Source organism: Chiloscyllium plagiosum, chromosome 21 (genome assembly GCF_004010195.1).
Source record: "Chiloscyllium plagiosum isolate BGI_BamShark_2017 chromosome 21, ASM401019v2, whole genome shotgun sequence".
Classification (NCBI taxonomy): Eukaryota; Metazoa; Chordata; class Chondrichthyes; order Orectolobiformes; family Hemiscylliidae; genus Chiloscyllium; species Chiloscyllium plagiosum.
The window spans coordinates 43,810,130-43,823,044 of NC_057730.1; the positions used below are offsets into that span (position 1 = coordinate 43,810,130).

Consider the following 12,915-nt stretch of genomic DNA (forward strand, 5'->3'; position numbering starts at 1 on the left):
AACCTACCTCCCAGGATATTGGTGCCCTTCTGGTGCTGGTGCAACCCGTCCTGCTTGTACAGGTCCCACCTTCGCCAGAATGCAGTCCAATTGTCCAAATACCTGAAGCCCTCCCTCCTACACCATCCTTGCAGCCACGTGTTCAACTGCACTCTCTCCCTATTCCTTGCCTCACTGTCACGTGGCACCGGCAACAACCCAGAGATGACGACTCTGTTCGTCCCAGCTTTTAGCTTCCAGCCTAGCTCCCTGAGCTCCTGAATGACCTCCCCATCCCTGTTCCTACCTATGTCGTTGGTGCCAATGTGCACTACGACTTCTGGCTGCATACCCTCCCCTTAAGGATTCTGAAGACACGGTCCGAGACGTCTCAGACCCTGGTACCCAGGAGGCAACAAACCATCCGAGAGTCTCGCCCATGTCCACAGAACCGCCTGTCTGTCCCTCTAACTATAGAGTCTCCTATAACTAGCGCTCTCCCCCTTTCCCTTCTGGGCCTCAGAGCTGGACCTTGTGCTAGAGACCTGGTCACCGCAGCTTACCCCTGCTAGACCATCCCTTCGTTCTGCCAATTCGCAATTAACTGCATTTAGTCCCCTTACGGTACTATTTCCGAGAATGGTCAAACTACTAATGAGGTAATTTCTGTTCTTTGGCATGATCATCCCTGCTGATCCTCTGAGGGACAGCAGCCCTAGGAACCCGTAGCCCAGGGAGGATCCCAAAGTTACTGGACCCCTCCAATCTGCACTCAATCTTCCACTAATCGCTCGGGCTACTGTCCTGCGGTGGATGGAGCCTTCTGTGGACACGGCTCAGTTAGTGGTCCTGCTGTCTTACAGTGAATATGATGGGGAGAATCGGGGTTGACGTTGTGCCAGTCCCGTTGAGAAGGAACACAAACCCTCTTTTGGCCCAGCAGCACTTAATTGCTTTGTGGCTGTCAGCCGCGAACTGTATGTACCGCCAGCTCCTGTCCTGGCTGGAGTTTCCCCTGATCCGATCACCAGGTAATCAGAAAAAGGTAAGGTCAAAGGCTGAGCTGACATGGGTCCCATTGCAATGCCCACACATTAACTGCCATCCTGCAGTAATATTTAAGCACCTTTGCTCGTCACAGGTGCAGGTGAATATTCCATGGCTGACCTGGCAATGCCGTGGGTACATTGTTTCTGGGCACAAGAGACATTCATCGGAATCAAGGCATAGGCACAACCCCACCCCCATCCAAAGAAGCAAAACAGATAGCTTGTGGGGTCATGGGAAGCAGTATCTTCTCTTCCCTGGGCTCCCGTGTAGTTAGGAGCCTGAGCCTTATCTGAATTTATCAGCTCTACACAGTGACCCGTAGTCATCCTTCTAAGCCTCCTGCTCTGGCATCTGAGGTATCGACCTGTGTGTAGGTTTTGCGGGGGGGGTTCACCTGGGAATGGCAACAAATAACACATCTACTGACTGGGAGAGTGGGTAACATACAGTCCAATTACCATGCAAAAGCATATAAATCTTATAAAACAAATTGTCATCCAGACCGAATACTGTGACGGCAGCTATGGTGCTGTAGACTGCGATTACAGTTGTCAGACTGCTTGAGGTGACCATTGTTTACAGTCACTTAAATGGACCCATGGATCTTTGGACTTTGACTGCCATCGACAATGATAGGAGCACCTGGTACAGTCCTCTCCACCTGTGTCAGCATTTGTTATGCTTTCCTTTATTGGTCAGAGTATTGAGTACAAAAGTTGGGGGGTCATGTTGCGGCTGTACAGGACATTGGTTAGGCCACTGTTGGGATATTGTGTGCAATTCTGGTCTCCTTCCGGTTGAAAGGATGTTGTGAAACTTGAAAGGGTTCAGAAAAGATTTACAAGGATGTTGCCAAGGTTGGATGATTTGAGCTATAGGGAGAGGTTGAATAGGCTAGGGCTGTTTTTCCTGGAGCATCGGAGGCTGAGGGATGACCTTATAGAGGTTTGTAAAATTATGAGGGGCATGGATAAGATAAATTGACAAAGTTTTTTGCCTGGGGTGGGGGAGTCCAGAACTAGAGGGCATAGGTTTAAGGTGAGAGGAGACAGATATAAAAGAGACCTAACTTTTTCATGCAGAGGGTGGTACATGTATGGAATGAGCTGCCAGAGGAAGTGGTGGAGGCTAGTACAATTGCAACAGTTAAAAGCATCTGGATGGGAATATGAAGAGAAAGGGTTTGGAGGGATATGGGCCGGGTGCTGGCAGGTGGGAATAGGTTGGGTTGGGATATCTGGTCGGCATGGACAAGCTGGACCGACAGGTCTGTTTCTATGCTGTACATCTCTATGACTCTATAACTGACTTCCGTGTATCCGTACCGGTAGTCTCCCCACCCACTTCAGGGTCCTGACCTTCACTTGGGGGATTTCCCCTCTTAACAACCGGTGTAAGGCATGGTGCTGAGACAGACATAGTGACTAAACATTACCTGGTGTACTGTATCCCGAGGCTACAAAATTGCGGTTAGGGGATTCTAGGCTATGAATCCCAGGTAGGCGGTGGGGTCCAACCTCCCGGCTTCGTACGGGACTCTAATCTCCTAGCTTCAGTGGACCCTAACCTCTCAGCTTCCTGCAAAGTGACTCGTTGGTGTGCAAGTGTACGAGTTACCTCAAAGATTCCATCGCCCAAGTCCCAGGAGATGAGCGGTTGACTGAGTGTTAAGTTTATAGGGAGAGATCAAGGTGGATCATCCGTGTCATGCAAGCAACACTCAGACAGTCACTTATTCAGTTCACTTGGAAGCTCCGTGTATGTTGGAATCCCACTGCTGCCACCATATGTTAGGTTCTTTTCCTGAGGTTTCACACACGGGATGCAATTCACACACACCAACTTCTGCAAACAGTTAAAGTTTATTAAAGTCTGTCCAAGCTAGGTGACCTTCTTTGACCCTCTTCACAGGTGTCCAAAGTCGAGTGAAAAGAAGGCCCGAACAAAGGTAACATATCCCTATGTTAAAGGTACAGGTCGGTTGGGAATGCTCTCAGATACTCAGGTCACTGCCTAGCCACCATAACCACATGTTACCCCAGGTACAAAGATACGATGAAGTCTTCCTCAGAGATAATGAAAATGTAAATGCCTGAACCCTGGGGAATCGTTATGCAAATGATTTCCTGACTCTGTGATTCCCCAAGACAGTGTAGGAGTAATATGTTTTGGGGCGGCGGATAATTGCAAACAAATTTGATTGGCTGGCGGATGGCTATGAAAGCATTTCTGAATGGAAGGGACTGAATGAGAGTTTAATTTGATTATAGCAGTAGAATAGTAGTAAATGGCTGTCCAAGTGAAGTGTGGATTTCAATGGATAGTCATCCACATTCCTGCAGGCTGTCTGTGAGACAGAATGTAACCACCACCCACTTTCAGAATGTTCAGCTTCTTGGAGAAAAACAGTACAGTTTAATCCTTTAACATTACATTAATATCCCAAGAGATAGTACAATTTAATCTTTTAACATTACAGTATCAAGAGGCAGTTTCCTCTTGATGGGAACTGGGGATGGGATGGCTGATAAATGGGAACCAGCACTGGGAACCAGCTTCTCATTTTTTCAGTGATGAGCAGGATGACATGGAGTAAAATTAACTTATTTTTCATTTGAAAATCTGAAGAAAGAACATGTCCAAATGCACATTTCAAGCAGTGCTATCTTTGAGACAAGCTGTTTCTCTCCATCACTAACCAGTCACATTGGCTTTCCCTTTGCAAGTATATCTACAGGTGGCACTTCTGCAAATCACAGCCTTCTTAGTTTTCAACGTTGAAAACTCTCATCTTCACAGAGACAAGAGCAATTACTTATATCAGCACCTATGAAATGGGAACAGCAATATGACCTGCATCAAATTTAAAACATTTTCTTTTGTGATTATTGGATAGCAAGGTCACTGATGATATCCACAATAATAATGTATGAAGCTTATCATTTTCTATGCTTGGAAGTGCTTTACTTCTATCGTGAGGTTAATGACACCATCATCAGGATTGTCTTTCATCAGAAACTTCATCTCTTTTTTGAAGACATCTAAATCAACCAAAAACACAAAATTGTTTGTAACATTCTTGGACATGGTTACCCTTTCCTTCATGTCAGTTTGAAGTACATCCATCATAGAAATCAAGGATTTCACTTGAAACTTGTCTGTTGGAGGAGAAAGCATTTCATCAGTATTAACCACATCGCCATCATTGACTTCTCTTCTATTTCTTTTCCTTTCATTCACAGACTTGTAATTTACATCAAGCAGTTTTTCTTTTGTTCTGAGTTCAATCCCATCAAAACATTTCAGGTTTCTTCTGGAAGTGAGTGACGTGTCAAGTGCTACACATGTACTAAAGGCTGTCAGTGCATCCTGTAAAAGCTTGGTGGGTTTATGGAGCTGATCGAACAAACAGTTCCAAAGTTTCTCCTGCAGAATTCCACCTTCTCTCCTTGTATTTTTTCAATGTTGTCAGTATAAAGGTGAGTAAAACCATCAAGAATTGAACCAAAACTCTCAGCTAGGGTTGTAGTAGCCTTTTGTTTAGCACACAGTCTGTAGGCAGTCAGTCAATGTGACATTTTATAAATTCCTACTTTAGAAAATAAAAATCACACAACACCAGGTTATAGTTCAACAGGTTTATTTGGAAGCACTAGCTTTCATAGCACTGCCACAACCACGTGACGAAGGAGCAGTGCTCTGAAAGCTAGTGCTTCCAAATAAATCTGTTGGACTATAACCTGATGTTGTGTGATTTTTAATTTTGTACACCCAGTCCAACACCGGCATCTCCAAATCATACTGTGGAAATAGAACCAGTTTGATTCAAGTTTGGTATACAGACTCTAACCTCACCTTACATTGTTTGAGCGGCGATGTCACTTTTTTTTAAATAATACCTTCAGTTGTCTCAGGACTGTGACTTGAAAGAAGTTCTGGGATTTACATATTAATGAATCAAAACCTGCAATCCATTTTAAGTGACTAAATACTTAATAGCAAATTAGGTTTGTTCAATACATTGCATCAATTGTATGACACTTTAATCTTTTACTACAATTCCTGTGTCCTATGATCCTGCCCCATTAACTACCTGATGAAGGAGCAGCACTCTGAAAGCTTGCACTTCCAAATAAACCTGTTGGACTATAACCTGGTGTTGTGTGATTTTTAACTTTGTAGTAACTTTTGCCTTTCCCACCTAGTTTCAGAGAAATGTTTTGGTACAGTGGAATCAGGACACAGAAATGAGACGTGTATGTCCAGTGTTCTGTAAAGACAAGAAAGAATGTGTACATTTGTTGCACAACTGCAGAAAATTTTACTTCAACTAGGCAGCAATCAACTGTAGCCAACAAAGTTCTAGGATGTCTTGCAGTGGAGATATATGATATGCATCATCATCTGATTGCCCTCAGCACTTAGTGAAGTCAACCTTGCAGTCATGGCCTCGATAATCGTGCACCTTTTTGGCCGTAATTCCTCCACTATGCTTTTCTAATTCAAGGAAAGTTAAGAGAGTGTTCAATGGGGAAGCTATCATCAGATGACAGCCATCTTGCAGTAATAGTTAGTTGGATCGATATGTGTTTCCTGAAGAAGGGCTTATGCCCGAAACATCGATTCTCCTGTTCCTTGGATGCTGCCTGACCTGATGCACTTTTCCAGCAACACATTTTCAGCTCTGATCTCCAGCATCTGCAGTCCTCACTTTCTCCTCGATATGTGAAAGATCTGGTGTAGAGTTAACAAACAAACTTAAATATCCTGTTTTTCTCAAGTTATCCAAAATAAATTGTCTTACATTTTGAGCCGTTGTCTGGGTGATTTTCTCACATTTTGTTTTAGATGATTTTGAAAGTTTTCCAAATCCATTGTTTCAATAACGACTTATGTTGTTGGCAAGAAATGGGTCAAACTAAGCAGTGAGTTCTATGAAGCCAAGAAAGTTTCCATTATGTTTAAGCCAAACCTTTAATTGCCTCCCCTAAAGCCTAGTTCATATTCCGTTAATGTACACACAACTGCAAAAACGCTTTCAAGTTTGCCTAATAAATATTAAATGTGGCCTTCCTTCAGTGCTAGAGCTGTCTCTGTCAGAAATGTGGATATCCAAGCCCTGGTTTGGGGACTTGGGCAAAGAATTTAACTGGCAATAGTCAGATAGTATACTGTACTATGAGGGATGCAGATTTTGTTTGCCCAGTGAATTCGTGATAATTCAGCAGCCAGAGTTGTAAGAAAATTTAACACAACCATTCCTATCTTCTAAAAGACCTCATGGGACTGAAGAAAGAAAGACTTATGTGAATCTATTTCTCACAATCATCTCTAAGCAAATGAAATAGCACACTGATTACAATTATGTAAAGAGATACAGCAGCTGTCTTGCATACTGGAAGATCCCATGCACAGGAAGGTTAACACTGGTGTTTGGTGATCATGGTTGAGAGAGCATTGTTAGCCGAGATACCAAGAAAATTCTTTGTCCTCTGACAGTTTCTTGGAATACTCAACATCTATTTGAACACTTAATTAGAAACTAAGTTTCATAATTCATACAGCTCCAATGAATACAACACTCTCCCTATGCTAACTTTCAAGTCCAGATTACACGCTCATCTTTTGGAATGGGCCTTGAACCAATAACCTTCTGGTTCAGCACCAAAAAGGTGACCAACTATGTTAAGCAGATATCAGGCGTATCACATATTTATGATTTCTTGACATGCAAACTTTTTCTTGTTAGTTTTTTGAATTACATTTGCATAATTTGTAGACAGGCCAACAAGAGGTGAGGCCATACTGGATTTGGTTCTGGGTAACGAACCAGCAATTTAATTTGACCAATTTTCTGTCAGGTCCAGTTTCTCAGGTCCAGTTTCCAATTTTCTGTCAGGTCCAGTGGGTCAATTTGATGATATCCAAATTTTGGGCCCATGGCTTGACCACAAGACAATGATCTTTGTACCTGTCAGGCAGGGAGGAAAGGGTCGTGCGAGGGAGCCGTGGTTTAATAAGGAATTGGAATCCCTTGTTAAATGGAAGAGGGCGGCCTATCTCAAGATGAGACGTGAAGGTTCAATTGGGGTGATTGAGAGTTATAGGGTAGCCAGGAAGGACCTGAAGAGAGAGCTAAGAGCAGCAAGGAGGGGACATGAAAGGTCCTTAGTCGGTAGGATTAGGGAAAACCCTAAGGCTTTCTATAGGTATGTTAGGAATAAAAGAATGACTAGGGTAGGAATAGGTCCTGTCAAGGATAGTAGTGGGAAGTTGCGTGTGGAGGCTGGAGAGATTGGGGGGACACTGAATGAATACTTTTTGTCAGTATTCAATCAGGAACAGGACATTGTTGTCAATGTGAGTACTGAGTCACAATTAAGTAGAATGGATGGTTTTGAGGTATGTAGAGAAGAGGTGTTGGAAATCTTGGAAAGGGTGAAAATAGATAAGTCCTCTGGGCCTGATGGCATTTATCCTAGGATTCTCTGGGAAGCAAGGGAGGAGATTGCAGAGCCATTGGCCTTGATTTTTATGTCCTCGTTGTCTACAGGAGTAGTGCCAGAAGATTGGAGGCTAGCAAATGTGGTTCCCTTGTTCAAGAAGGGGAGTAGGGATAACCCTAGTAACTATAGGCCGGTGAGTCTCACTTCTGTTGTGGGCGAAGTCTTAGAGAGAATTATAAGGGAGAGGATTTATGAACATCTGGATAGGAATAATGTGATCAAGGATAGTCAGCATGGTTTTGTGAAGGGCAGGTCGTGCCTCACAAACCTTGTTGAATTCTTTGAGAAGGTGACTAAGGAGGTAGACGAGGGTAAAGCGGTAGATGTGATGTATATGGTCGGATACTTGGTAGTGTGGATGAGCAGAGGGATCTTGGTGTCCATGTACACAGATCTCTGAAAGTTGCCACCCAGGTAAATAGTGCGGTGAAGAAGGCATATGGTGTACTGGCTTTTATTGGTAGAGGAATTGAGTTCCGGAGCCCTGAGGTCATGTTGCAGTTGTATAAGACTCTGGTGCGGCCGCATCTGGAGTATTGTGTGCAGTTTTGGTCACCATACTATAGGAAGGATGTGGAGGCACTGGAATGGGTGCAGAGGAGGCTTACCAGGATGTTGCCTGGTATGGTAGGAAAGGCTGAGGCACTTGGGGTTGCTTTCTTTGGAGAAAAGAAGGTTTAGGGGTGACTTGATAGAGGTTTACAAGATGATTAGGGGTTTAGATAGGGTTGACCATGAGAACCTTTTTCCACGTATGGAGTCAGCTATTATGGAGGGGGCATAGCTTTAAATTAAGGGGTGGTAGGTATAGGACAGATGTTAGGGGTAGATTCTTTACTCAGCGAGTCGTGAGTTCATGGAATGCCCTGCCAGTAGCAGTGGTGGACTCTCCCTCTTTATGGGCATTTAAACAGGCATTGGATAGGCATATGGAGGATAGTGGGCTAGTGTAGGTTAGGTGGGCTTGGATCGGCGCAACATCGAGGGCCAAAGGGCCTGTACTGCGCTGTATTTTTCTATGTTCTATATTCTAATTCACCCTTCATCTAAGTGGACATCGCCTTTGACACGTGGACAGTATCTGTAGGATTCAAGTATTCAGTTTATAACACATACTTTCAACAAGAAGTAGGAATCATATCAACACTGGATAGAAAATTGTCTATTTTTGCTTTAACTGTGGATCACTTCCAGTGCCACCTGATATTTTTGTTTTGCATCTAATTGTACTTTACAATCAATTAAGTCACTTAACTGCTAACATAAGAAAGAAAATTATTTGAGAACAACATATTCTGTAAATGAAAACTATTTAATATACTTTCTTTTGAATATAACATTCATGCATTTCTTTAAAACAAATATAGGAGAAAGCAAAAAGTATATGGGAGTCAAAGAACTTTTTCATTGAACTTGAACCTATTCCTGGTGCAGTGGAGGCTGTGAAAGAGATGGCCAACATGAAAGAGTGAGTCTGAACTGCAGAAGTATTCATATTCTTGTTTAACCTAACAAGCTTTCTGTACTGATATTATTTCTGCATCTTTTCCATAGCACTGACGTGTTCATTTGCACCAGTCCAATAAAGAAGTATAAATACTGCCCTTATGAAAAAGTAAGTTATGTTGTAATATTGACCAAAACAATGGCTGACATTTATTAAGATTTATAATGTCTACTCCAAAATTTGAACTTTTATCTCGCAGGAGTAACCAGCTGCTATAGTGATCTCCAAAATGGAAAGTCATTATGCGCAACCCCAAGTACACTGGATAAAACTATCTCGCCGTTTGAAGTAAATTACTATCCTTAATGACAATCCAAACTGTGACTAAAAACAAACTAATAATAACTCAGCAGATTTATGAACAATGGATTTGCAATTTTGCTACACTGGATGCAGATAAAATGTTTGCCATTGATAGCTATCTGAAAAAAAATGGCCTCATAATCCTTGGAAAGCAATCTAACTGGTGTACAGGAGCAAAGAGATTTGTAGGATGTAGATATTGCAAAGCGCTAAAAATAGCAATGTAAATTAACAAGATCACAAGGAAGCAAACAAAGCACTGAGGTTCGTATCCAATGGGATATAACTGAAAAAGAGAAATCATCTTGAAGTTATAACATGCTTGGACCACTGTACAGTTTTCATCTCTAATATAAAAAGGACATAGAGGCAGCAGAAGAGATTCAAAAACATATTTGCTTTGTATTAAAGCAACAATTATAGAAAATAGGAAAGATTACAAATTGAGACTCTTCTCCAGAAAATTGAAGACTGAGGGGTGACCTGGGGTTAGGCTAAAGAAGACACAGGACCCAGGAGCCATCCATGTTAAGATAGTCACTAATAAATCCATGAGGGAATTTAAATGGAATTACTTAGTCCAGATAGTGGTTAGACTATGAAACTGTACACACAGAGCTTTTGAGGTGAATTGCATAGATGTATTTAAGGAGAAGTTAGATAAATACGTGAAGCGGAAGGAATAGAAGGATACATTACAGAGTCTTGATGAAGAAAGATGGGAAGAGGTTCATGTGAACATAAATGGTCTATTTTTGTGATGTGCACACTGACAACTGCAAATAACAAAGAAGGTAATACTGCAAAAGAAAGGAAAATTAGCAACTCTGTTCATCTTTCTAATATTACTGTAACATTATTTGGACATCATTTTCACTCTGTTCACAGTATGCCTGGGTAGAGAAACACTTGGGTAAAGATTTCCTGGAGCTAATGGTACTAACTCGGGACAAAACACTAGTATCAGGCAATTTGCTGATCGATGACAAACCAGATATATCAGGTAAAATAAGTGATCAACGTGTTTTCAATTTAAGTGTTTGCTTAGATTAAAATGCCATTGAATGTCAAGCAAAAATAGACAAAAATATACGTATATTTTGAAATGGAAACCTTAAAGCAATTCCAACCAGTCCAAAGATTCAACAAATAAAGCTACAGTTCACATTAGTGTCAATATTTGTTCCTGGTTCTCTAAATAAAAAAACATTAAAAGGGAATTCTGTATTTGTTACAATCAAAACGATATCCATAAGCATTTAATATTTGGATATATCATACTACAGGAGCTTTTATGATTCAGTGGTAGTGTTCCTATCTCTGAGGCCTGGGTTCAAGTCCCATCAGTTCCAGAGGTGTGTCATAACATCTCTGAGCAGGCTTATCAGTATATTTGTTTTTGCTGGTAGCACTGTGATTTAGCAGGTTAAAATACCCACACTGGAGATCTTGAGTTTAATTCGCAGAAGGGCTATTGTTACAAATTAGCAGCCATGATCACTTTACAAGGGGATTCTTATGGCCCTACCTCTGAACTATGAGGCTTGGGTTCAAGATTCACCTGCTCTATCGGTGTGTAATAACCTTGCAAAAAGTTGATTAGGAAACATGCTACATGGATGGTAGGAATATGTCTGAAATCACTTCAGAAGGAAGATAATATGAAGCACAACATACCTTTTACACAGGTTTATTACTTATTTCCAAATTACTTCTAAACTGAAGGGGATGAATGTGATATTGAACTATTCAAAACAGAAACAGTGAAAAATGGTTTAAATAAATGGACCAGAGCATTCACACTTCTTATGCAAATTGTCATGAAGGTTACTTGTGAGTAGAACCTGCTGTACACATAGGAAGGACTCAAACCCACGCACATTGGTTGCCGGATAGTAATTCTCCCAGTTGGGGGCAAGGGGCTGAATAGGCAAGTGTGCACTAAGGAAAAATAAAAAAGAAGGTGGGGAGAAAGACTTCCACTAAAAATCAATGATTGCTGGATGGTACATCTTTTTAGTAATTCCATCCAGTGGCCACCCAAGACACAACCAGTTCAGTTTTAGAGTGGATCTCTAAATTAGTGCACTTCTGCAATTGTAGAATTCCACACTTCTTCATTTATTAGTGGGCCGGGTTTTTTAATGCAGTGTGGAGGATCAAGCTCATGTACAAAAATGCCCCACCCCATTAGCCAATGAATTCTGACTCTGATTCTCAAAGGATCTTAGTAATTCATAATGCAATTTTTTTGTATCATCTGATCTGTGTTCAAAGTAATTTCCAAAATAATGTCTCTCATTTACACTGCCAATTATATTTTGTAGGTGTGGAACCTTGTCCGAAATGGGAGCATGTACTTTTCTCAGCCTGTCACAATATGCATGTACAACTGAGACCCCCAAAAAGGCGATTGCATTCCTGGGATGATTGGAAACCACTACTTGACAGCAAACGACAATGATGACCTGAGTGGAGCCTGAAATGTCTCAGTGACATGGAACATTGAAACCTAATTGTTTGGTGCAGAACTAAAGGAATGGCGTTTGAAGTTAGTTAATAACTGCCGGTTATTTTGCGCATAAACAATTTATCACCTTGTGTGAGGGATTCTGTTTTCCTGTGTTTTCCATTGATTAGGTACTTTTCAATCAATTATATAGATGATACACGTTTGGTTAGAATCCAATAACATGCTAGTAATTGCATCAATTTTCTATCACTTTTGAACATTGTGCAGCACATTGCAGTTGTCAAAGTTGCCAAGATAAAGAATCAAACATAATCCCATTCTGAAGTAGGCTCAAAGGACCTAAAATGTTAGTCTGCATTCTGTCCACAGATGCTGCCAGACCTGCAAAGTTTCTCCAACAATTTCTGTTGTTGTTTCATAATATTCAGTGTTCTGTGGTATTTAATATGTTGCAGGTTAGAATTTCAACCAAGTCCAGAAATACTTGACAAAAGACACATTGTCAATTAACACACTCAGGAGAAAGTGAGGACTGCAGATGCTGGAGATCAGAACTGAAAATGTGTTGCTGGAAAAGCGCAGCAGGTCAGGCAGCATCCAAGGAGCAGGAGAATCGACGTTTCGGGCATGAGCCCTTCTTCAGGAATGAGGAAAGTGTGTCCAGCAGGCTAAGATAAAAGGTAGGGAGGAGGGACTTAGGGGAGGGGCGTCGGAAATGCGATAGGTGGAAGGAGGTCAAGGTGAGGGTGATAGGCCGGAATGGGGTGGGGGCGGAGAGGTCAGGAAGAAGATTGCAGGTTAGGAAGGCGGTGCTGAGTTCGAGGGAAATTAGGAAACTGGGGAAATCTGAGTTCATCCCTTGTGGTTGGAGGGTTCCTAGGCGGAAGATGAGGCGCTCTTCTCCAGCCGTCGTGTTGCTATGGTCTGGCGATGGAGGAGTCCAAGGACCTGCATGTCCTTGGTGGAGTGGGAGGGGGAGTTGAAGTGTTGAGCCACGGGGTGCTCTGGGTGTCCCAGAGATGTTCTCTGAAACGTTCCGCAAGTAGGCAGCCTGTCTTCCCAATATAGAGGAGGCCACATCGGGTGCAGCGGATGCA

At 42.1% G+C, this 12,915-nt stretch overlaps 1 protein-coding gene across 1 annotated transcript in view; it reads left to right on the forward strand.

Annotated features, from left to right (window-relative positions):
- LOC122560810 (5'(3')-deoxyribonucleotidase, mitochondrial-like) overlaps positions 1–12,400 on the forward strand; it is an 18,600-nt gene extending 6,200 nt beyond the window's left edge. Inside the window, exons 2-5 of the mRNA XM_043711923.1 lie at positions 8,903–9,003; positions 9,090–9,150; positions 10,234–10,348; positions 11,673–12,400. Coding sequence (XP_043567858.1) covers positions 8,903–9,003; positions 9,090–9,150; positions 10,234–10,348; positions 11,673–11,809 — 414 coding nt within the window. The 3' untranslated portion in view covers positions 11,810–12,400. The remainder of the gene's footprint in view (positions 1–8,902; positions 9,004–9,089; positions 9,151–10,233; positions 10,349–11,672) is intronic.
- Positions 12,401–12,915: the final 515 nt, after the last annotated feature.